The sequence below is a fragment of the Panicum virgatum genome, chromosome 9N (genome assembly GCF_016808335.1).
Source record: "Panicum virgatum strain AP13 chromosome 9N, P.virgatum_v5, whole genome shotgun sequence".
NCBI lineage: Eukaryota > Viridiplantae > Streptophyta > Magnoliopsida > Poales > Poaceae > Panicum > Panicum virgatum.
In genome coordinates, this window is record NC_053153.1 from 75,246,160 (window position 1) to 75,268,433 (window position 22,274).

The following is a 22,274-nucleotide window of genomic DNA, read 5'->3' on the forward strand; positions in this document are numbered from 1 at the left end:
CCTCGTCCCATATGTTGATGCAAGAGGCAACACAGTAACGCACGGGTTTATCCTGGTTCCGGCCGTGGGGCCGTACGTCCAGCAAAGGGATGTGCGAGAGCAATGTACTGTCTTGCACCAGGGGTGCCTGTAGTAGGGGTACAAGCGAGGCGAGAGAGGGAGGGAAGCTCCCAAGTCTCTGCTAGAGGGGGAGTTGATTGAGGCGAGTGCCGATATTGTGGCTCAGAAGAGCGTATGTGCTCTGCGAGTTGTGCTGAGCGTTGTGTTCTACCGAATGGGCCGACCCCCCCTTAAGGGAAAGCCCGCCTCCTCCTTTTATAGACACAAGGAGGGGCGGTGTACATGCACAGGGGATCGTGGAAGTCGTCGTCTTCTCCCCGAATCGCGGGGGTGCAGTGGTCGAGCACTGTGGGAAGTACAATGTGGGGTATGGCGCCGGGCGTGGCAGTCGTCCTGGGCATCGTCCTTGGTCTTGCGAAGATCGCGCCGACGTCCTGGCGGCTCCAGCGGGCGGCGTGGTCGTTGCTGTGGGGGGTACCGTCCTCCAGGCGTGGCGTGGCGGCGTTCCGAGGGTCCTACAGGCCAAGGTCTTGTCCTGGCCAAGGCCGGAGCTGCTTCCGAGGGTCGTGCCCATGCCGTTCGAGGGCTCCGCGGAAGAGAAAGTACGAAGGAGGTATGGAGAGTTGGCAGTATAGTAGCTGGAGCAGTGCCGAGCACGTCTTGTACTGCGTCGCAGGTTCCCACAGTGTCGTCACAGCGTCCGGAATGGCGGAGCAGTGACCGAGGTTGGCGGACAAGACTCCGGTCACAACCACTGTGGGGAATGGCGGCCTGACGCCGTCTGACCCAAGCGCTATGGAGGGGTAGTTGGCATTAATGCCTTCGTACGGCAGACGGGTGAGCGGAAAGGCCGTTTGTCTTTTCCGTCGAGGGGTGGCCTCGAGCGAGGCGGAGGCGCGGGGCGCGGTCGAGGACTTCGGCGGGGAGCCCTCGAGCGAGGCGGAGATCACCCTACGGGTCCGAGGGGGTGTGGATGGGCCGCACTGCGTACGTGGGCCGCATGTTAGGCTTCTTTGAGTCCTTTCCTTTCTTCCATATTGGAAAGAGGCTGTAGACCTTCGTGGGCCCGGTTGACCAGCATGTGTTTGCGTTTTTTAGGGTGGTTTTAATCCCCGTAATCATAGTACCCGACATTACAGGACCCGTTGCAGCAGTTCTTTCCTCTATCCAATCCTTCAGAATCGTTTAAAGTAGCCCAGTGCGGGCAGTCTAATGTCGCCACCGGAATTTTTCAGTCCTTACACGGACAGGACATGCCGCGGAGATATATGCCGTTTCACTAGTGCGAGCTTTTGGCGGATTTACACGTCTAGCCACACCCCGTGCCGACCGAATCGGAAGAAAAAAGGAAGAAGATACTGCAAGAAGCAGGCCCCTGTATACGATCAGTGTCCATGCACCACACACATGGTATACTCCTGGCCTACAGGCATTTTATCTCTATACCTGCTGAAAGCTATCCGGGGGTATATTTTTGTTTAATTTTTATGAAAAAAGGCTTGCAAGAATGGATTACTGTGGATGGCTACAAACAGTATTCACTGAATAGAGATATGGTTTTGCCTAGTCGTTCTTTTTTTAAAAAAATATTTTTTGTCTATCTGTAGTAAACGGTGCATCACCAAGGAATGATGTGACCACCATTTACAGGAAGAGGGTACACAGTAAAACCTTTGCTTCCCAAGGTGCAGTGCATCCATTGTTTGGGCAAACAGGGCAGAGCATATTTGTGGGCCTCTCTGGATATTGAGTGATTGGGTGTCCTGCCATGGCCTCGTACAGCCTTCTTATTAGCTGCATCGCATCACTAATTGACGTCAGGATGCTTATGTCAAGATCGAGAAGCCTGTGTAACCCCCAAATAAAAAAATCTGAAATTAGTTAGCATGTGATATCTATTTGCTAGCATTTAGACAGTGAAATTGTGCTGTGTTTTACTATGCCGTTTCTGAGTATAATCCCTTGCGGAAGTGCGGTGGCAGTGGCCGGGGATAGGAGTGGCAACATCACGGATCAACCAGCTGGTTCTCCGACTAAAGAATTTTTAGGTGAGATATGAAGTTGGCCTGAACTGCAAGAAACTAGGCGAAATTGAGTAAATGTAAACAATTCTTTAAAAACAGTTAAACTAGGCAAAATCATGTTATGTTAACTTACCCAGAGAAAAGGAAAAAGTCCAATTTTCACCCTCAAACTATTGCAAAAGTCTGATTTTCAACCTTCAACTATAAATCGGACAACATAGGCCATCCAACTGTCAAAACCGGAAAAATTTGGCCCTTAGGGTAGTTTTGAAGGTGGTTTTATATTTTCTAAAAAAAATAAATAAATCTAATTAGATTTAAAAAATCAAAACTAATTTACTTTAAATCAGAAAAATATAAAACTAGTACCAAAATTTTTCTAAGAAAAAAGTCTATTTTTGACCCCTCAACTCTTGGGTTTGTCCAACTTTAACCCCCAACTACAAAATCGGGCACAATGGATACCCAACAATTAATACCATGCAACTTTGGCCTCCCGACCCCTTCTGGGTGGTATTGTGATGACATGGCAGTGGTTTTGCTCTTTTTTTGCCAACTAAGCCATCACGTGGCTGGGCCCACATGTCATACCCATTCTCTCTCCCTTCTTCACTGCCGACGCCACCAACGCCTGCTCGCCGCTGCACTGCCCGCGCCGCCACCGCGCCCGCGACTCCCATCCGCACTCGCTGCCCCATGGCCCCGAAGCGCCCGATCGTTGCCGCCGCCGCCGCGTCGAGGTCGGCCTCCGGCGCATCTGCTCTGCCTCGCTTCTTCGTCGCACGCAGCCACTGTGCCCCCAAATCCACCGCCGTCTCCGCGCTTCAGGCCGGTTCCTCTCGGCCTTAGCACCTCTACCACCCAGTGCACCTCCCCGTCGCTTCACTCCAGCTCGTCGTGTCTCGAAATCGCTTGCCGACGATGAGCCCCGAGTTGCCAACGCTGCCGTGAGCTACTCCCACGGTGAGACCTCACCTCCGGGCTCGTTCTTCTTCAATTGATGGCACAGATAGCATCGTTTGTCTCTCGTGTAGCTCGTACTCGCACTAGATGGACGTGTTCACTACTGCCGTGACCGGAACGCGGCCGCGCCGCCGCCGGCCAGCCTGCCGTCGTCACGCGCACGCTGCGGGCCACCTTGGCGCCCCCCTGCGTTGCGCCACGGAGCGCCGCGGCAACGCCCGGCCGCGCTCACCGCCACCCTGCCCGCCCCGCTGTCGGTCCCCCACCTAGCTACACGAAAGCAGAGCAGAGCGAGAGATTCCGGCGACGGTGGCGGCTGTGGTTGCCCAGCTCCTCGCCTCCCACTCGCCGTGGAGCTCCTCCTGCCGCGGGCCGCTGCTTGTCGCGCCGCGCAGCCTCTGCTTGCCACTGGCCCTGCCTCGCCGCCACAGCCTCTGCTTGCCGCATGCCCAACGCCTTCAAATCCATGCCACCACAGCACGCCGGCGCCACGCGTTGCCCGGCCTTTGCTGCACACGCATAGACAGGGGCGGCGGCCATGGGAGCTAGTGGGGAGCTCTGCTCGGGCAAAGAGAAGAAGAGTAAAGGGGCTGGGAAGGTTTGGTGGAGGTAGGTGGAGCTCGTGATGGCCTCAACTCGGTTGATTGCAGTGCAGGGGTGGCTAATCGATGGTGGTGGTCTCGGCTCGGGGAAGAACAGAGGAGCGGCCATGACTGGTGATGGCGGTGCGGTCGATTGCGGAGGCGGCCCGAAGCATCGAACCACAGAGTGCTGCGGCAATGCCCGGCCGCGCTTACCGCCGCCCCGCCCGCCCCGCTGCCGGTCCGCCCCCTGCTTGCGCCGAGCTTGCCTTTGCCGCCGTACCCTCGCGCCACCCCTGCACAGTGCCGCCGAGCTGCCTGCTCCGCGCCGCCGCCCCATGCCGCCTCGCCGTCGAGCAGGCCACGGCACGCCACCACGGCTTGCGTCCCCGGCCGTCGTCCGTCCTCCCCACGAGCGCCCGAACCCATGCACGGGTCCGCAGGAGGAGGAGCTCCCTCGCCGCCGCAGCAGCTCGGCAACGCCCGGCCTTGACGGCGGTGGCGCGAGCGTGCGGGCGTCAGACGTGGCTGCGGCATCAACGGCTCTACTCCCTCTCTCTCTCTAAGTCTCTCCCTCTCTCTCTCCTCAGCAATGAACCAAGTCCGCCACGTTAGCGCCACGTGTCCAAAATCACCGCCACATCAGCACAAAACCATTGAAAACGAGCACAGGGGCCAAAGTTGCACGGTATTACAACTTAGGGTGTCTATTGTGTCCGGTTTTGTAGTTGGGGATTAAAGTTGGACAAATCCAAGAGTTGAGGGGTCAAAATGGATTTTTTTTTTCTTTTTCTAAAAATGTAACCTATCTATTATTGTTCCATTTGAATCTTAGTTATTAAAAATAATAGGCATAACTGCAAGTAGCCAAATATTATGAACATAAAAAAATTATATCTGAATAGCTCACAAATCATGTGATAATAGATAGGTTACGTTTTTAGAAAAAAATTTATATCCATTTTATAATTTTTTGACTTAAAAAGAATTACTTATAAATTTGTTAGTATAAAATTGAATATTTTTAATTCTCACAAAATGGAAAACCACCCCAGGGGCCAAATTTGCCCGATTTTGACAGTTGGATGACCTATGTTGTCCAATTTCGTAGTTGAAGGTTGAAAATCAGACTTTTGCAATCGTTGGAGAGTGAAAATTGGACTTTTCCCTCAGAAAAAGATCATTCATGTATGTACAACAAAAACAGGGCTTCTGCTCAAAAAAAATCAGGGGCCGGGAGAGTTAAATACATGAGGTTGTTGCAACAGTACCAACTATGAGTTATCTTATCTGAAAGAAAAATTCTGACGAAAGCAACTGGACATCACTGAATGGTCAGTAAACTATTTGGTTACGTTCCTGCACACCTGAAAACAACTTTCCAACCATGATCTTATGAGCTGCGTACATAAGTATTTGCCAGGGTGTCTACAAGTTGAGAAAAGAATCGAGAATCGGCAATTTCTTATTTTACTTTATAGAATAACAAGCCATTGGCGCGCGCATGTAAATCCAAGCTAGAGAATAATTTGAAAAAAATGGTGCATCCACAAAAAATGCTTCCATCCCATCTCTCTCATTGAAGACAACAGGTACCGGAAGGTACGCCAACAAGGAAGAAAAAAACAAAGGAGGATGTGCCAAGGATAAGATAGTTATTTTCGTCCAAGACACCTATGATTTGATTCTTTCTTAGCTGATGTAGTGATGTTACCAGCTACTGCTTCAAAGGGCCCAATTTCCTCCGGTCCTTCTAAAGTCTGTAGAGCACTACAGCACACTACTCCAACTTTACATATCTTATTACTAAAAGAATTTTTTTTAAAAAAAGTTCTATGTCCTGCTGATACCTTTTGTTAAGAACCAATTTTATTAATCGTAAGGCCATCTTATAAAAATAATATCACAAGCAGTACATGTTTAACAAATACTCTTATTAGAAGTTTATAACCTTGGCAAAAAGCTAAAGGATCTGAGAAGTTGTATCTTGTAACCTTCTCCTATGAAAACCAAAAGAAGGTTTATAACTCCGCTCTTTTTCGTCCCACATGCTTATGTATGTTCAGATAAGGTCCGCTCTCAAAAAGGAATTTTATTCAAGCACACCAAAGACGACCCAAAATGGAGCAACAGGCTACACTGGTTGGCTGTTGATTGGAGAGCCAGATTAAGAATGCTAACCCTGCTTTGTTGCTGTGGTTGGTGAGGTGTCATCATTAAGGACATCCTTATCACGAAACCATCATAAGAAATTAACCCCCCCCCCTCCTCCTCCCCTCTCCTTTACGCTGTTCCAATGAATTTTCTACGTTCACGCTAGGAGATTTAAGAGGGCCCCTCTCAGCACGGCCTCTGGCCGTGGTGCCAATGAGTTTGGTCCCAGCTTTATAGCTGTTTACAAGAACAGCTGACTCAGACTGTGATCCAGATGTAATGCAGTCCACAAGTGATGGATAGTATCACCATTAAGTGGTAGGTACTGATTGTTTGAATTTTCACCTCTTTTTTTCTTAATTTCCAAATCTTTATCATACAATTTCATGCTAATGTTCAACCAGAGAGGTCACACATACCATCTCATACTGTCATACATGTTTCAGACTACTACTGAATTCCATATTGAACTTGGTGTGGCACTGGGATGTTTCAGGGCCGTGTGGTTAAGTTTGTTTCTTTGCATCCTCCAAGCTGGAGTCATTAAAGCCGTTTCGCCACCGTCACCGTCACCAAATCGTTGGAAAATACGGGGGGCTCCCTCCCCGCCGTACCCCGTGCCCTCGTCCTCCACCCAGCAAAGCGACGAAGCCTACCTCGGCGTAGGGAGAGGGGACCTCTGCACCGAGCCCCAATCGCGGCATCTCTTGGAGCCTTGCGATCAGGTCGTTTGATTGGAACTTGCTCGTGCAAGGACAGGAAGAAATTGATGGGATGTGGATGGGGGGCGGCGGCGATACCCTCGCACCGGAAGAGACGGTTGGCGGGTGGCGGTCGGCTCAATGGCGCGACGCCATCTATGCGACTGATGCCTCGCCACGCCGCCCTCTCCTCGCGTCTGTGGCTAACTGGAACTCCTGTCCAAGGGACGGCATTTTCTCAGCACATGTGTTCACTTTTCTCAATCTTTTTCATGTGGAAAATGGTCGTTAAATACTTCATATTTGTATCTACCCCAAAAAAAATGCTTCGAATTTGTATAAGAGAATGAAAATGACAGTTCAGTGATGACATACTGGATAGCTTGGATCAAGGGCAATCCAAGACAAATCGGTCACGTCGGATCCCAATCTTCTTCCTCTGAACAAATGATCTAGAGCATTGCAGGGGGGAGATCGCATGGTGCGCGGAGCACGGGATACGGTCAGCTTTACCTTTCGTGCTGGAGCTCTCCGGTTAGTGCGAGAAGGGTGCTGACTAGGAGTGACAGTGCGTCGGCACACGTGGCCCAATGCTAACTGGAGGAGGAGCTTGCACGCCCTAGTGCCGGTTGGAGGAGCACAAAGTCAGCAGCCCAGGCATGGAAAAGGAGATGGAGCCTCCAGCAAGCCCCGAGCCTTTTTCTCTGCATCCTATGCGAGGGGATGGTGATTGGAGCTGAGCCTCATGATGGCCGCAAGACAAAGCCTGGAACTAACAAATCACGCACCAGATCTTGATAGCGGAAAGGAACCAGGAGGAGAAAAAAAAATTGAGCTGTGCTCACGATGGGATGGAAAAATCCTGAAAGATTGGATTGGGCTGAGCGGAGAAATGTTTTGGGTCAGCTTGTTTGTTAGTGTTGACCTACAAATCTCATCCTTTTTTTAGTGGGAAATCATACACTTGCACCAGGGTTGACGCAACTTGCCGGCGACCATTGTTCAGAAAACGAGAAACTTGAGCCACGCTTCTTCGACTGTGAAGATCTGTTTTGTTTTAGGAATTCAACTGTAAGATTGTTTTCACCCACCGTGCAAACAGGGAATTGATATCACAGCACGCTTTCAGACTTCAAGTACGCACACAAGGATAGTGTGAAATGCAACCACTAACCAAAAAAGCAATCGGAACCTTTGAAATGGAACCAAATTACATGCACGTTTCTTGCATGGGCACACACATCAAAAGTTCAAAACAAGAACAATCAGCATCAAGGTGATCAAGAGATTATCCGAAGTTCCATTCCAAGGCAGACTATAAGACTTCATAACGCAACGATACGGATGATAAAATTGCGAAGCTTCTGTTGTATGCAAGCAAATAAACATTGGAAAAATTAACATAACCAGATGCAGAGCACAGTGGGGGCGCATACTAAACACATGTGGATCAGGTTGAAGTGTCCAGTCATGGACAGAGCCTGAACATAGTTGGATAACATATCGTGGGAATCTGATTCATCCCGGTGGCCTAGCAACGCTTTTTATCCAATGATAGTGGCTACGGCGTACGTGTGTGCGCCAGCTTTTGGTCCCTCTCTCGGCTATCTTGTTGCCGCATCCACCTAATTCCTCCGCACGCCCCCACCATGTGTAGTACATCACACCTTCCATGGTTCCCTTATCCCCTCTTCCTATCACTTCAGATATTCTCTCATGGCCGTGAATTGACACCGACCACGACTCCTCTAGGAGCATCGATTATCCGCGACTCACAAGTTGACCTAGTCGGCAGCTTCAGATGGAACTGTGGTGTCAAGAGCTAAGTGCACATCACCAAACATGCGCACAAGAGTGATCTGGATGCTCGGTAACTGTGTGTGTGTCAAAGAAAAACAACAAAAACAAAAGTGCAAAACAGAATAAGGGGACCTTGTTTATGAATGCTAAATATAATGCTGGATTGCACCAGAAGCATTTGTATATTTGGTTGATCAAGACAAAAACCAGAACTTCAGCAGGACACAAGATTACTCTTTCTTAATATATTACCAGGTCAATTTCTGGAACAGCACTGGGCAGCTATAGATCTTATGGATGATCTGCTTCTTATATGTTACGGTTGATTTGACAAGCCTTAAATCTGTGAAACAAGAACAGTGAAATCAGAAACCAATCTTCTATTTGTATGGCTTGAATTCGAAATTTAATCTATACGGTATATATTGATCTGAAACCTTTCGTCGCCACCATGTATCCTTGATCAGAAGTCAGTGCACAGCAAATAAGCCAAATTAGTCCACCCAAAAGTCCAAAACTCAAGATCCTTCAGAAGCTGGGGCTCAAGGTTTTTCTATGCAGCCGTAGTAACCATCAATCATTTCAAAAATAAATGACAGGCTGTCTTAGATCTTGCCCTGATACTGGAAGTGTAATTTATAGTCATGCACCAGATCAGCTAGTGTGGTTCGGCATGGGCCCTCTGGAAATAAAAAAACAAATAAACGGAATGAGTTATCTCAGAGATTATATTTGTATGTTCAGAAGAAAAACAATTCAAGCAGAATGAGCTGGAGTTACATACCACCCAGGTATGTGTGGAGCTGTTGAAAATCACTTTCCTCGCATATATCAATCAGGGAATACACACCAGGTCTCAAGGCCTCGTCAATTTCGCTGCCATACAAGAAGGGCAAGTCTGATGAGACAAGCATATAATGGAATAGCTCAACTTCTCAGTCTAGAGCACAACATACCGTGTTATCCCTGTCTGAAAAGGACCCTGCCCAGAAAACATGGAAATATAACCAGCAAGGAAATGCATGGCGTGCTTTCCTATAATTTCCCTTTGCTGACGCATCTGCATTGTGCACACAACAGGAGAAAAGTAACTTTTGTGTTTTTTGGCACACGAAACATAAATATGTATGCCTCAGTGGTATGGGCATCTCTTTGTTGTGTCACTAAAGTTTTAAAATTCTGATTTCTAAAGCCAAACTGCAATCATTTGTTGCAACAAATGTTCAGTACAAAACCTAGCATAATGATGCCAAAAACCTTCGGCAGTTTGTTAACCATAATGCAACAGAGAACAGGATCCACCAGACCACAAAGCTCAGAAATAAGGCTAGACATGGCACACTATCAAAGTGAGATTTGTATTATTTCAAATAATAAAACATAACCATCAGTCACCTCTTCATAGATCCTTCTAAAAAATGAAGCACATTTTAGTGCCTCCTCCATGTTCCAAGCAAAACACCCAGCCATGTTAACCATCTTAGAATCTGTAGACTCCAAACAACTGAGCAGTATGCTTGCTGAATCCTGCAGGAGTGGCACACACCGGCCAATCTCACTAGAAAATAGGTAACAAACTAACAGCATCAAGACCAAGCGAAGATAAAAATAAAATAACAGAAAAACAAAAGGTGAGTCAAAATCTCTACCGTTGTTGGTGCCGAAGAGTAGTGCACAATAACTTGCAGCATGCAGCATAGATATCTACTGAAAATTGTCTATCGAGTATATATTCATCATGATCTGCATGTTGCTCTACACTTTCGGTGCAATACTTTGCTGAAGATCGTGATATACTACGACAAGCAAGAAGTCCTTTGAACCCTTTGAAAAGTGTCATAGGAACATGCAGGCATTGGGAAACATGAGATGCATCAATTTGAAAAGAATGCCTTCCAACAAATGACGTGATAACCTCCACACACATTAGAACAACGGCTCCAGCATCTGGATGGAACTCACTACAATGAGGTGGCATCTTTTGAATGTAGAAAATAAGTGGACTCTGAAGGTGTAGTACAATGTTGAATAAAGCACCAACTAGGCCTGGGACAGTTCTCTTAAAAACACGCTTATTTCCTGCAACATAGATCGGGAAATAGTTAAAATTAAAATTAACCTTTTCAAACCAGGCTTTTCATATCGATACTCTTCATGACACAAGATGTAAACCCCATAGCGCTAGTGCCAAGATTTTGCTTGATATAAAAAGTGGCAGGCAGTCCTTCACACACAACTCATTGCAACTTGCAAGAACTACCAGTTTAAATCAAGGTTCCAAAACGACATTAATTAGTCAATGTAATGATGTGCTAAAATACATTGCATGGGTCAGTTAGAAAAGCTGTGAATCCTAACCATGTGTGGTACTGATTATTGATAAGCACCAGCACTAAGCCACTAAAATACAATTAAGCATCTCCCCAAAGTACCTATTGCATATTAATGTATATGAATAACTTGATGTCAAGTGGACATATATAGTACTAACTCGACCTGCGGATGTAAATGTTTTGGATATTGATATGGTCTCCAATGTACCACTTTGTATGATAATTTATTGTCACTAGGACTGGTCAGAAATAACAAAAATTATGTATTATGAAAGCCAATCTCAAAATGAATCAATACCAATTCCATCCATACAATATAAATTCCTTTTTATATAATATTTCTCAAACCTGACGTGTGATTGGCAAAAATTCTAGGTTACCTTATATTTGCAATGGAGCATTTGACAACTTGGCATAGGGATATTTAGTGGTGAAGTAAGAACCATTTCCTAAGAATTACTGTCTTGTCAGGAACTTAATATTATTGGACAGCTAATCTAGTTTTCACACATGATAGCTTATAAAAGACTTGGTATGTTACTGAATGCTCTTAGGAAGATGACTTAACGTCAACATCTATCTCAGAAGCAATGGATTGAGACCACCTTTAATAACATAAAAAATTTAAAATCACGTCGAAACATATTCAACAAAAATTTTGGCTGCTAACCTGGCACAAAATCAAGAACCAGATATAGACAGTCGATCCCAGCGGCAACATCAGAAGAAACTGTCCCACCATCAGGATTTCCAGTACAAACTTCATATATTGAATGACTATACAGATTCACTCCAACCAATGCCCTTTCAATTACTTGTAGAGTTGCATTTAGATGTGTGTTTGATGCAATATTGACAAATTTTCCAAGTAACATCCGAAGCCTTGATTTCAATGAATTTAACCTATTCTGCCTATAAATGAGATCCCTAGGAAAGGCATAACCAGATGCATTCTGTAATTGAAGTGTTTTTGTGCTTGAGCCAACCTCATGAGTAGGCAGAGTTGCACTCTTCCCTTGAAGTAAGATGCATTTTCCAATAGCCCTCAATAGGGCATTTACTATCTGAGTATACAATTCTATTGAGATGTTGAGCTCAGGCAATGTACAGGCACTCCCTAAAACTTCAAGATATCTTAATACCCCATCAATCCATACAAGACAGAACTTATGAGGCCAGCTAGACATGTCTGCAACTTTCTGTAGAGTGAAGAAAGCTGTCCCAAGCATGGTACCCAGTGAAAGCTGTTGGACAGGGCTGCATGTCTGCCTAGAAACATCGCTTGGAAAGGATAGGTTGCCGTGCAGCTTAACAATAGCAGCAGATACATTGTAGACCTCCCTCAAAGTGAATGCTGTGAGTGGATATTCACCTTTCAATAGGTTTTCCAAAAGAATATTTTCCATGTATTGTAGCTTAGATATGTCAAGACCACGACTTCCACACTTTGTCCTGCCATCCATGACTGCATCAATATTCAGAAAACCGTTCTCACAATCCAGCTCTTGAGGAAGACGAACAGAGATCAAATCAATAGAGCCAGAACCCTTGTTATCCATAAACAACACATGAAGGCAAATATCTACAAAGGTCTCAAGCTTAGCAATATGATGGCTAAATCTTGAACAATACTGAAGCAACATTTTCTTTTCCTCTGAGGTTGCTACTGGGTGATTTTTGAATGCACCCTCTAATGCCGAATTGATCCCCGACAAGAATCCACAAATGCAAGACATGATGCAAGACAATCTTTTCCAGCATACAGCAGTACGGCAGTTTTCTAGTTTGATAACACACTTGCTGTCCTTTACTGTAATAACAGGTATTCCGGTTGTACTCTTCTGTAACAGTTCAGCCATGCTTTTGACACACTCCAAGGCGGAATTTTCTTGTATATCAAATGTCTGGCCATCATGTTCTGAAGCCTCGATTTCAATAGGGCTACCAATCAGGGACAATTTAATTTGTTTCTTGTAATACAACAAGCAAAATGATAAATTCACACTAGCTAGTGTAGAAAATAATTCTGATGTCTTGTCTAACAAGGAGAACATCATACTATGCACCTCATCATTACACTCATCAAATATTCTATCTGACGAACCAACAATTTTCTCAGCAGATCGCAAAAACCAAACAAGAGAATACGAGTTACCAAAAATTTCTGAAAAGGCCAAGTATTGCTTTGACTCCAGGTGCTCTTTCCCGATTTTCAATATGAGATTTATCATAACCCTACGACAACATATAAACAAATGCAGTAACTTCATGGGATTGCAGGATTCACAACGAAGACCTAGCAATTTCAGTAGCAGCATTCTGCATGCAAAAAGTTAACCAAATGTCAACATTGCAGATAATAAATGCATACAATGACTCCTATTTTCCCTGAATTATCTGGCAAACAAAATTTATCACCATGAAAACCAGAAGCTGAAAACGTTCCTAAATATTTGTGACAAAAACTTTCAGTTGAAAGAGCCTTGTATTTGAGAATGGATCAGCATATATTTTTGTTGCTCCTACATTTGTATAAGATTGTACAAAGCATAGGAATCCCAAATAGCACAGAAGAACAAAGCTGTGAACTTTAAACTTGCCTTTCAAGATGGAGAATGTAGTTTATAAGCCGTGCGGTTGACTTGGAGTTTGCATGAAATCCAGGTACAGCACTAAAAAATTCAAGTAAATCCTCGCATATCCACTGTTTGTTTTTGCAGTGGACATGCATAGCACCAGAATCTGTACCAATCAACTTCCCATTTTCCAGGTTACTCATTGTCTCCATTAAATTAGGGGAAGAGTCCAAAAGGACATTATCTTCATCAGGGTAGTTGAAAAAAGATAACGATTTCTTCAAAGCATGGCAAAAACTTGATGCCAAATTCTTCAAAAGCACCTAGGATAAACATTCATTTCAAATTTGAAGTCATTAGGAAAAGCATGTGAAGAAAGCACCCCAGCTATCAAAAAAAAAGTTTCAAACATCACATTCAATATTATCGACATTTTTGGTTGGTTATTTAATAGCAGTCTTTTCTTGGAATGGAAGGATTGCAATGATATATACCTTTTGATCATAAATAATTGTATCACAAAGGACCCCCACAGAAATACTATGCAAAGTCATTTCTCTGAATGAAGATTGAGTATCATTGTTCTCCTTATCTCTGGTGGATCCCTTTTGAACAAAAGAAAACCTTATCAGATTAGAGAAGAAGTTCTTTAAATCCTTCTTAGAAGCATGAGAGCTCCAAATATCAATGTTTTCACACAGAAGCCGCCAAGTTGCTATAGGAAAAGAACCTTCATCTAAGGAACATAGACTCAAATCCCAGGAACCACTAACTTTATAACACCCAAGAGGACCATATTCTCCTGAACATAACAGCTTCACATAACTCATCATAAAACTCGCCAATTTAGCAGCCTCGAGGCTGCAAGATTCCTCTAATAGTTGAGTGTTCCTAATATCCTCCTTATCTAGTTGCCAAGCATCATTTTCAAGCAAAAACTGAAAAGCCTTAGTCTGCTTGTTAAGGTCATTGAGCCTCTGCAGAGCCATCACATGAAAGGTGTAAGCAAGTGGAGCAAAAGAAGCACAATTTCTTGAAAGAGACTGTGATAAACTCTCAATAACATCCAAAAGGGAGTTTGAATTTTCGACAATCAACGCAAAATAACCCTTCCCGAGAATATTGGCTGGATTGGTCCATTCCTTTCCTGAGCACACAATGAACGGATTCCCCACTAATTTTGTTGCTTCTGTGGCTACATCTGGAGGCATGAGGCAAATACATTGCTGATACAAACCTCTACACGATATATATAGGCGAAAGAAAAAAGCACAGATCCAGGAAAAACTTGGGATCTTCTGCAAGCTGGCATGTTGTTTTTTAGATATACATTTTTCCATGATTGAGGAAATGAATCCACTTGAATTTTTTGATTCATTTCTGACCAAATGACTGAAGTTCGGTTGGACTGCATTGACTAACCTTTCAATAGATTTTCCTACCAGTGTACTATTTGAAGCTGTGACAGTTATTGAGTCAAGAACAGTAGTGTATACTTCAGATAAGTGCCTGCCAAGAAGTTCAGCTTTCTGGCAAAAAACAGACTTCCTGGCAATGGAGGGTTCTCCCAGTTTTCTTAAATCATCTTCAAAACTGCAACCTGTCATCCAGTTCAGTGTTTCTGTGAGATCTGATGTAAGGTCCTCTATGCATCGACTAGACTGCCCTTGCGGCATCGACTTTATTGAAGTACGAATAGCACCCATCAATGGTTCAGAACTCAACAATGTTGTCAATGATTCCAAACATTCCTGGGACGATAAAGAAGCCACTGAAAATGAGCCCCGTAGTGCATCAGGGCCACCAGCTCTGAATGCTCTCACAGCATCGCACAGCTTGAAAATCGATCGGGAAACCTACATTATGAACCAAATAGAGAAAACATGAGACCAAGGTGGAGGGAAAGAAGAGCATTCAATCACAATGTAAAAGGCACACAAAAAAAGGCACATCAAAGAATGGAGTAAAAAGTTACTGAAACTAACAGCTGAAAAGTACAAACCATTAACCAACCTGGCGAAGCTCACTGAACGTGCAAATCACTTGGGCTGAAATGCTTGAAATCTTTGAAGCTAGCAGGAAACAGGGTTTGATGTCCTTAGAAGATGCATTAATAGCAGATAAAGCAAAAATCATTAACCACAACTTCGTAAGGTCATCCCCAAGTACTTTGTACTCAATTTCTAGAAAATTACCAACTGCAGCAATAATCTCCGAAAACATTAAAGGTACTATCTTCTTAATGCCTACATCTTCTAGATGCAGAGCTGACACCCAGAATTCGTAAATCTTTTCAGATATTGAGATCAAGACAGTGTAAATATCTTGCAAGAAGTTGAAGTAAGATCCTTCCGATGTGTCCTCTGTAGGAACATATATCTTCTCTTCAGTAAGTGTTGTCAACATCACATTAATGGACTTCAGCATGCAGTGAACTTCTACTAGCCTTGTCACCCCTAACTTAGAAAATTCTTTTTGGGAATACAATTTACACTCTAACACCATGGGTTCCATAAACTGAATAAACACTTCAAAAAGTGATTCTCTATGTTGTTGTGGTTCTTCAGAACCCTCACTGCCTTTTTGCAGCCTACTCAAAGTTGTCCCACTCGATACCAGAGTTGTTCTTTGATTTCTAGCTCTGCTAACAAACAATTGAAGCAAGTAACCAAACCCAGCCAGCAATACAGCCTTGTTTTCTGTTTTTATTCCTTTGAATCGCTGAAATAAATGTCTATGATAGCTTCCTTTAATATCCTTGGCTGCAGAAGATTTGTTCAAACTCCTGAGACCAAAATACCCACTAAGATGTTGGGGATGAAACAGTCCATTTGACAAAACATCTTCAACAATTTTCAACATGGTTCTTGCGTGCTTGTGCTTGTTGGAATTTGCTCGTGAATTAAGTAAAACTAACAGCTCCAACAATGGTTCAAGAATCTTATCAACAAAGGCATGGAAAATATTCTTCGGATTTGCATAAAATCTCAGGAAGCTTGAGAATTGCCCAAGGAGGCAATTTACAAGCTTCTGAAGAACAGGGCAGAAATTCTCTTCATTAGCTGAAACCTTTTGGGCAAGATTGATAACCTCGATGACACAGGATGCCCATAAATCCACACCTGCATTGAAAAAGGCTCTTGTATTGGAGGAGAAAAGCAATGACATACAGTCAAAAACTCGTTTGAAGAGCTCAATAGATTCATTGTCAGCAGACGTGTTGCTATCAACTCTGCCAGAACCATGCCTTGCAACACGACTAAGTGATTTAAGTAGGTTCAGAGATATTGAAATGGATGGCTTCTTTTCAATACAAACTCTCAAAATTACCCAGCATCTACTATCCAATGCCAGATCAAAAGGCTGTAACATCCTTTTACTATTCTCAGAGAAATTTAAGATAGACTGCACCCAGTTTCCAATAAATGACACCAGACGTGATAGCTGAATGTTGTGGACATTATGGCCATGGCTTGAATTATTTGGCAGTGTGGTTAAAAATTCAACCACTAGCTCAATCTTTCTGCACAAATGAACATGTTGTTACGAGGATTACAAGCAATAAGTTTAAATTAAGGTAAATGTAAAGAGGATTCAAACAACTTATTCCATCATCAGTAAAAAATATCACCAAAATGTTCACTTCCGTATGAATCAAAGAGAGCCCCTTGGGTATTCGTGTACATAACATGGGCGAATTTACCCATCATACTGCTTTCAGAAGCCCAAAAGGTAACAAGGGAAAGTACTAATTGACATAAATCAATGTGATTTAGTGTAAACTGTAAAGTCGACAATTATGAAGCCAAGCTTAAGCTACCTACAACAAAACAGTATCTCTATTCTCTAAGTCAACAATTCTGCACTAAGTTAAGCAATGCACCTCGTGCATTTAGTTACCGGCTACGGTAGTACACAAGCAATCGGCAATCCTCCATGACTGAGCCAACTAAACCAGCAGACCAGGAAGCATAATCACTGGATGATTGAAATTCCTAGTCACAGGATTACACGAGCTAAAGTTCACTGAAACGGAAGCAGAAGTGGTAAGCGGGTGACCTTTCGAGCGAGAGCTCCTTGCCCTGGAGGGAGAGGACGAGGTCGAGGTGTTCCCACGCGCCCTTGGCGCCGTCGTCGCCTTCTAAGCGAAGCCTGGGACACTTGAGCCCGCTCGGCCCCTCTCCGTCGCGAGGCGGCGATCGGCTCCGCCGCCGCTTCCTCCCGGCGCCGGGCCTCGCGGTCGCGGCAGCCGTCTCCATGGCGTTGGCCGTGCGCGACAGCGGAAGCTAGGGTTCTGGGTTTTTTTTTTTTTTTGAAGCAAGGGTTCTGGGTTTTGGTACACGATGCGGTTATGCCTCGTGCCGTTTGATTTCTCCGCGCTCGAACACACGCGCCGTGAGGTGGTGGTCGTCCCCTGCCGCGTCCGGCCAGTCTACAGCACGAATCTTAAAGCTGTCTCCAACCAGACCGGCTCACGGCGTCGAGTGAGATAGTCCTCGGGCCCAACCCAACCCACACCATTCTCTGGGTCCGGATTCCAGGTGCAAGCTACAAACCCTAACCCATTTCCGAGCAAAGGCTGGCTGGTAGCGGATGGGGGAGAAGACGATGACGACGAGGGAGCCGCGCGAGTCGTCTCGGCGCGAGGGGCGCGAGCGCGACTCGCACGGGAGGCGCCCGCACTCCTCGTCCAGGTCGCGACGGGACGATCCAAGGTACCAATCCGCTGCACCTCCGTCGGATTCTCGATCCAATTACGATTTGGTTTGGATTAGAATGCTGACTTGGCGGCATCGGGGACCGTTTCTGAGACTTGCAATTTCTTACAAGATAACGCAATTTGTGCCCTTATCAATCATTTTTTTGGAATCGCTTTGGTAGCCCAAGGAGAAGAAGAGATGACAAGAGGCATGAATCAGATAGGGCGCACTACAGAAGTCGAGATGAAGAATCTGCGAAGGTGTCAGATCGTGATCAGAAGCGGAACAGAGATGCTGAGCAGCGCGATGATCCTCCGAATGCTGAGTCGAAATCAGTGAGTGATGCCAAGAATGACCCGTCCACCAGGCATGAGAGATCTCCTAGGGGAACCAAACGGTTTTCTGAGGCGAGGGAGACTTTGCGGCATCGATCTTTCTTTCAGGTTCTTTTCTTTTCTCCCTTTACATAAAGGACTGCCGCCAACTGCTTGTGCTCTCTGTTTCAAATGGTTTGATAGCTATATCGCGCTTAATGGCTACTTAGACTATCTTTGATAACCTTTTGCATTCGCGTTATTGGGGAGCTGTCACTAAATTGCTGAAACAGCAAGCATTCCACATTCTGTAACCTGATCGGTGCTGGAAAATGTACCTAGCAGATGAGTGCATCCTATTATGACAGTTCAGGTCAATTATAAGTGGCTTTGATGTACCTAGCCCTGTCTTGAAAAGAACCATACCACATTATTACTATTACAGAGAGTACCATCATATTGACAAATAGTGCTTTGATGTTGGTACGGCATTTAGTCTACAAAACATTTGCCAGTATTCCCTGTTGGTGTTACTCTGAATAACTGCCATGCATTTATGTTCTGTTGATTTCTAGGGCTAGGGAGTAGAGATGATTCTAAATTAAACTTTACCTGTTAAGATAAGATTGAGACATGCTTTCTTGTTTTATAGATGTGCACTATTATTATAATCAACCTTAGATAAATTTGATTCGAGGATGTGATAGTGTTATTTCTTTCTGGTTTGAATGAGAAGCACATCAGATACTCATGTTATTTCTTGCTGGTTTGAGTGAGAAGTACATCGGATACTCTTTTTTACTTTCTCATGAGTAGATTGTTCAGTTGCAACTTATTTATTTTAGTTTATAGTTGAAGTTAAACTGTTTAAACAGGCTAAGCCTTTTCTTTTCTACACATATTAGTCTCTTTGTGACTCTTGTTGGGTTTCATCTCTAGCCTAATCCAACTTGACTGGGACTAAAAGGCTTTATTGTTGTGTATATTCTCATAATAAAATGGATTTGTGTTATCCTATCTATCTAGAAAGTAGAATTGACATGTGAGCTAATCAGGTCAAATTACTGCCTTTTTCCATATTTGGATTAGATATACATAAGCTATGCTCTATTTGTCATTATGCAGGAATCTATCGCTGTCCTATTTCAGTGATATAGTTTCATCTAATGCAGTTGAAGGGTACAGACTATTTAGATTCATGATTTGCAAACTATATGAGTTGTTGTAAAACTGCTACTGAATATGCTTATATGCATATTTTTAGATTGGTCTGATGTGTGGAAAGAATAATAAGTTGTCCTGAAATAATACATTTTTCCATCAACTTGTCATACATAAATAACATATTCCTCCTGATGTAGTGGGAGTACTTTTATGACACATGCATTCAAATGCCAACTGTTTGTAACAATGTTGGACTACCTGTGCTTGTATGTACAGCACACTGATCGTGGAAGTGCTGGGCAAGGTGGTCGGCGCTTTGACCGTCAGGCTAGTGGTGAGCTGCTTTCTTAGTTTGTACTTTGGGCACTTAATTTTCCATCTGTTATGCATGCTAATTTGTTATTGTTGTTTTTAAGGCTACGGAAGACAAAGGGATCAAAGGGAACATTTTGCTGATAGAGATAAACAGAAGGATGTGGGACACAGTTTGCAGGGAAAGGTTGACAAGGATGGGGGTGATTCTACTTGGAGGCATGATGGGTTTTTCCAGTTGGAGGAAGAAGCACCCCTTGCCAAGAAGAGGCCACCATTTCAGGAAATGAAGGTGCAAGACTCTGCTGCCACTGTTACAGATCTGGACTCTGGCTCAAGGAAACCTGAACAGCCTGGGCCTACTTCTGCAATGAGAGAAGAAAGGAGAAACTATCACCCACGGGGATTCGGAAATCATAGGTCATTCGTTAGGCCAGATGATCTAGGTTTCAGACGTGGATTTCCTGACCACAGGGGTGAAGGCCAGAGAAATGGGTATGATTCAAGGGGAAGGTTACCTGGTAGGGGAGGAATTGACAGAGACAGATTTAGCAACCCATATGGTGGGAGAGGCAACGTATATCATCAGACTTCTGGTGATCAAGAAGAAAAATGGAAGCATGACCTCTATGATCAGTCAAACAGGAGCCCACCTCCAAAGACCGAGGAAGAGCAGATTGCTAAAGTTGAAGCATTGTTGGCTCTGTAGCTATCTTCTCTATCTGTCTAGAGTTACCTTTGATGTTAGATTATCATGTACTCGGTTTCATGTCCATTGAAAATGCTGTGCTTTTATTCTATATATTTTGCTTATCTATTGGGATTAGGACATCTTAGAGCTATTCCATTTGGAGTGAAGATATTGTATTATACAATCATGAGTTTCGTAATGTACGAACCATGGAAGGATGAGAGTAAACAATTTGCTTCTCGAATGCTTTTTATAGCTGGAATGCTTCTTTAGCTTGTTAACCTCGTGTTGAAATTCCGGATGTCTGGCAATTTGCACACAAGCACTGTCAGCAGGCAATTCTTATGTAGCACCAATTCTCGAGTAATTTTTTTCCCCAAAATCCAAAAGGGATTAAGTTTTAGAAAGTAAACTAAAAGTCAGCAAAGGCATATGAAATTCGATGTTCCTTGTGGATGAAAGAAGAAAATATATTAGCTCAAAAAAAAGAAGAAGATATATAGTTAGTACTAAGTAATTGTATATTCATTGCTTGATTTGTGGTGTTAATAATGTCGCCAAAGGAATTCATATTTGAATTGCAAGCTTGGTTAGGATCCTTGCGAACCCTCCCTGTGTTAGATTCGGTGATCATATATAGCCAAAATTCGAATAACCCCATCAACTATAGTCGAAGTCCGAATAACCTCCTAAACCATCTTTTGGTTCATTTTACCCCCCCCCCCCCCCCCAAACTATGCCCTTTGGTTCAAATTACCCCCTAATACAATTGATATTTTTTATTTCTCCATGCATAGGTAGAGTTTTAAGTTGAAATTTTACAAGATGACAGTACACATCATAACGCATGTTCGAAAAAATACATCATTATTCTTTATCATTATTTTAATACTAATCATTTGAGTTTATAATTATATGAAAACTAATGACGAAACAATGTAATAATTTGTTTAACTTGCATTGTGATATCCACTACTACACTGCAAAATTTGAAATTAAAATTCAACTTTTGTATGAGAGAAATAAGGACAAATTATATTATGGGGGTAAAATGAATAAATGGTATAATTTAGGGGTAAATTGAACTACTCTCTCCTTCCACGTTTATAAGGCATACTAGAACATGGCACGATCTTCCAAAAAACACTTTGATCATTCATTTCTCATATGTTATATCACTTATAAACTTATAATCATGGTAGAGCATATTTGATTACGAACCCAACCATATAAAATTTATATTATAAAAATAAAAAATTAATAGTCAAATTATTGGTCAAAGATAGAAAATTTTGAATCTTGGTATGCATGTACACCTTACAAATTGTGGAAGGAGGGAGTAAGTTATAGTTTAGGGGGTTATTTAGACTTTGACTATACTTAAAGGGAGTAAATTGAACTTTTTCCCACAATTAGTAATAATATTTGGAACATGGACGTGTTCATTCGTAAAAACACATGTCCACGCTATGCGAGATTATATAGGTCTCTAAATATTCAAAGACATAGCATTCATCATGCTTAAAAGGGTGTTCTGGGACAAATATCCAAGCATATGATTTTGTGGTTGTCAATGGTTCGAGTTCTCATATCCCTTCTCCATATCATCTGATATTATACCGCAACACACGACATGATTGATAAAAGATATTCCAGTGTATTGTATCATGATGCTATATCCAAAACTGTCGTTCCACTAGAGGGTATTAAATAGGCATGAAAAAACACTTTTAAAATATGCCATATTTAATTATTGTTTTCATATTCCTTGCAGAAAAATAATTAGTTTCATATGCAGCTCAATCCAATTAGTTGTATGCATTGTGTGAATCCAAAATATGAGGATATTTTTTCTATTTTTAGATATTGAACAAAAACTATATCTATGTGATTTTCTCTTT

At 43.4% G+C, this 22,274-nt stretch overlaps 2 protein-coding genes across 5 annotated transcripts; one reads left to right on the plus strand and one right to left on the minus strand.

The window, feature by feature from the left end:
* Positions 1-7,763: 7,763 nt before the first annotated feature.
* LOC120691068 lies at positions 7,764-17,936 on the minus strand. Of its 4 annotated transcripts, XR_005682086.1 has the most exons (12): positions 17,252-17,848; positions 15,206-16,715; positions 13,687-15,048; positions 13,217-13,515; positions 11,287-12,935; positions 9,933-10,362; positions 9,679-9,841; positions 9,240-9,343; positions 9,068-9,159; positions 8,721-8,965; positions 8,536-8,626; positions 7,764-8,357 (listed from the first exon to the last, which is right to left on the minus strand). XR_005682086.1 is itself a non-coding variant. In XM_039974031.1 (10 exons), exons 1-10 carry the CDS (start codon positions 17,449-17,451, stop codon positions 8,889-8,891), a joined length of 5,886 nt encoding a protein of 1,961 aa, XP_039829965.1. In that variant the 5' UTR covers positions 17,452-17,936; the 3' UTR covers positions 7,782-8,888. The 4 variants fall into 4 exon arrangements, 1 of the variants encoding a protein (XP_039829965.1); XR_005682087.1 differs by having other exon boundaries at positions 8,536-8,965; positions 17,252-17,501; XR_005682088.1 differs by lacking the exons at positions 7,764-8,357; positions 17,252-17,848 and adding an exon at positions 17,076-17,192 and having other exon boundaries at positions 8,400-8,626.
* Positions 17,709-20,628, plus strand: LOC120691069 (pre-mRNA-splicing factor cwc25-like). The gene is made up of 4 exons (XM_039974032.1): positions 17,709-17,907; positions 18,074-18,335; positions 19,647-19,704; positions 19,787-20,628. Exons 1-4 carry the CDS (start codon positions 17,786-17,788, stop codon positions 20,389-20,391), a joined length of 1,047 nt encoding a protein of 348 aa, XP_039829966.1. The 5' UTR covers positions 17,709-17,785; the 3' UTR covers positions 20,392-20,628.
* Positions 20,629-22,274: the final 1,646 nt, after the last annotated feature.